This window comes from Nannospalax galili, unplaced genomic scaffold, assembly GCF_000622305.1.
Source record: "Nannospalax galili isolate Female #2095 unplaced genomic scaffold, S.galili_v1.0 scaffold875, whole genome shotgun sequence".
Classification (NCBI taxonomy): Eukaryota; Metazoa; Chordata; class Mammalia; order Rodentia; family Spalacidae; genus Nannospalax; species Nannospalax galili.
The window spans coordinates 2,742,573-2,745,761 of NW_008337059.1; the positions used below are offsets into that span (position 1 = coordinate 2,742,573).

Below are 3,189 nucleotides of genomic sequence, written 5' to 3' on the forward strand. Positions count from 1 at the left end.
GTGTGGTGGTGCACACCTTTAATCCCAGCACTTTTTCCACTGTAGATACCTCCATACAAAAAACTGATGGTGATAGCATTGAAATTACATTTTGGCCTGTTTCCTTTCACAGCAATGCTGTCAGACAACTCTATTTAAAGAGCTTTAATAACTTAAAAATAATACTCTGGTTTAGGAGCTGGACTGTAGCTCAGTTGGTAGAGTGCTTGCCCTGCATTCAGGAGGCTGTAGGTTTGATCTCTGACACTGCGAAAAGTATGTGTGGTGGTTTAGGCTTATAATTTCAGGACTCAGGGGGTGTAGGTAGGAAGATCAAGAGCTCAAGGTCATCTTTGGCTATATTAAGAGTTGAGGCCAGTCTGAACTACAAAAAAATTCTGGCATACAATTTGTGTTAAACTAAGGACTATTTTAGATTGTGCTGGTAACTCTCTAGGTCCAAGATATTTCATGAAAAAATAATTCTGGTTTACTAGCAGATATTACTTAGACAAATACTTAAGCTTTCTAAATCTCAAGTTTCCTCGTTTGTAAAATAGGGATAATTATTCCTTATTCAGAGAATAAGGAATGTGTTGCAGAACCTCTCAAAGTAACTAATATGTTTTGACTTAAAAAAAAGTTTTATTAGAAAACTAGAAAATTTGTAATATAAAAAGTAGTTACCAAGAACAATAAAGGTATTATCTCATTCAACATATCTATCAAATCAGTGTCTGGTCATGCCCAATTCCCACTGCACTACTGGTATATGGCATCAAACAGGAAGTCCAACTCTCACAGTCACTGCCTTGACCTCTTTCTGGAAGTGTCACTTTGGCTTTTGTATTGCTTGTCAGCCTACTACCATACTCATGGACAGACTCCTTGACTTTTCTTTATCCTTGGCTCTTGGTTGCTGCAGACTGTCATTTCTTGATGGGACAATATTAATAATGTGTTTTCTATATTTTCTTGTAGTTCCATAAGCAATCTTTGACCCAAACACCAGGGCGAGAACCTTCTACTCCCCGGGCCCAGAAGAGAACTCGTTCACGGTCCTTCAGTGGGCTTATTAAGGTAAGCATGCTGTGTTCTCGTGCTCAACATTGATTCTAAGGAAATTTAAGTCCTACTTTTCCTGTGCATAAACAGTTTAATTCCTTGGGAATCCTATAAAGGGTTAATTTGTAAGGGGATAGAGTTTGGAAAGGGTTTTATTTTCCAAAGCATTTTATTGTATTACAAATTAGAGAAGGGACTCTATGTCGTAAAAGAAATAATGGTTTTTCCTTCCCATCTGAGTCTAAGAGAATCTTCATTCCTGTGCAGTGTGAAGAGTCTCTCTTGCTTCTTGCCCACTTCACACTGCATACTTCTTTATGCAGTTTGCTAGATCTGTGAAGTGAGAAAGTTGAGAGATATGGAAATTGTTGGACAAATAGATTTTCCAATAGCCTGTTGAATTTTAGTAGCACAGATTTTGGAGAACTTCATGTTTTTATTGTTGCTTATTCTCTTATTGTGTATCAAAATTATTAGAAATTTTGTTTTTAGAACGAATAGAAAGTATGTTTCTGTGCTGTTGCTGTCATTGTGTGTGCAGATTCAGTTTCCAAGCCTCCAGATGTCTATGCTTGCATGCAGTTAGAGAATATTGCCATCAGGTGGCAGTAGGTAACTTGGTTATGGGATTCACATTTCAATGCCACAACTAAGGCAAGAGCCTGGGTTACCTCAGAGAGAGATTAGCCTTATGCTGAGTTCTGTTTTTCTTTTTTAAAATTGTCTTTAATAGTATTAAGGTATGTAAATCTTGCAATATTAAGGTACCCTTTGACTAAACTTGAAAAAAAATTGCTCTAACAAATGTGAACCTTGCATTGCTATAGTACCAGCTGGCCTGGAACTCACTATGTAGACCAGGCTGGCCTTGAACTCCCAGTGAGTTTGGGGGGGTTATTTTTAGGAGCATGGGTAACTGAAAAGCAGCCGTATCACTGAAAAGTCCTCAGGGCCCTTTTAAAAAAATTTATTTTTTTTGAGAGAGGGTCCCTTGTATTTATCATTTTTATTGTTATTATTATTTTGCATTTATTTATTTATTTAGTGTGTCTTGGTGGGGGCCATTTCTCTTCTTGCACCATGTGGGCTCTGGGGATCAAACACAGGTCATCATGCTTGGCAGCAGGTGCTCTTACCTGCTGAATGATCTCACCAGCTCTATTATAACTTTTTTGAGACAGAGTCTCACTATGTAGCTCAGGCTGGCTTTGAGCTCACAGTCTTGCTTTGACTTCCTGAGTTGCTAGGATTATTGGTGTGTACTATTATATTCAGCTAGGTCCCTTTAAATATATACTTTACTCCTTTCTCTCCTTTTTATCCCCCCAGACATTGCCAATTTGTTTGCATGAGTAATTTCTTTTTCTTTCTTTCTCTCTTTTTTTTTCTTCAAGATAGGGTCTCACTATGTATTACTGTTTGGGCCTGGAACTTACTACGTAGATCAGGCTGGCCTGGAACTCACAGAGATGTGCCTGTCTCCCCCTCCCAAGTGGTGAGATTAAAGGTATTGCTACCACTCCTGGCTTGAATAAATTTTAAAATTTAAATTTATTTATTTATAGAAAGAGTCACATGTAGTCCAGGCTAGCTTGGAACTCACTCAAGGCCTGGTTTGGTCTTGAACTTTCAAATATTCTGCCTGCCTGCACTGGGTGTTGTTGTTGCCTGCCTTAGTGGTGCCTGCCTTAGTAGGCTAGCTACTTGAGGACTCTCTGTTGGGGGCGGGGGATGAGTAGGCGCCAAGTCAATGACGCAGACTTCAGGAGACTCACTCGGCAGTTAGCAAGCAAGCTTGTTTATTGTGCCGACAGTGCTTTCTTTTATACCCCCCGACCTGATCCTCATTGGTTCATTTGGCTATGTGTCTCTTCATTGGTGTGCACACTGTCCTCTGTTTGTGTCATTTGATATTGTGCTTTATGGCAGGTTTTAGGTTAGCCTGAATAACAGAAGTATTTACCGGCCCATTTCCCCACATATCCATCCTTTTTATTTTATTTTAGACAGCCCAGTGGGAGCTGGAATGCCTTGTCCCAACCTTGTTGGCCCCACCTCGTGGGTGCTCCAGCATTTTGGACTGTTCCTGTCTTAGGTTGGCCTACTCAGTAGGTCCTTACCCGTCGTTGAATATCAACCCTCAAA

The 3,189-nt window shown here is 39.8% G+C and overlaps 1 protein-coding gene across 1 annotated transcript in view; it reads left to right on the plus strand.

Annotated features, from left to right (window-relative positions):
* The window catches only part of Arhgap19 (Rho GTPase activating protein 19), a 67,538-nt gene that overhangs the window by 46,217 nt on the left and 18,132 nt on the right, over window positions 1-3,189 (plus strand). The window contains exon 9 of the mRNA XM_029563045.1: window positions 961-1,059. Within this exon, the coding sequence (XP_029418905.1) occupies window positions 961-1,059 (99 nt within the window). The remainder of the gene's footprint in view (window positions 1-960; window positions 1,060-3,189) is intronic.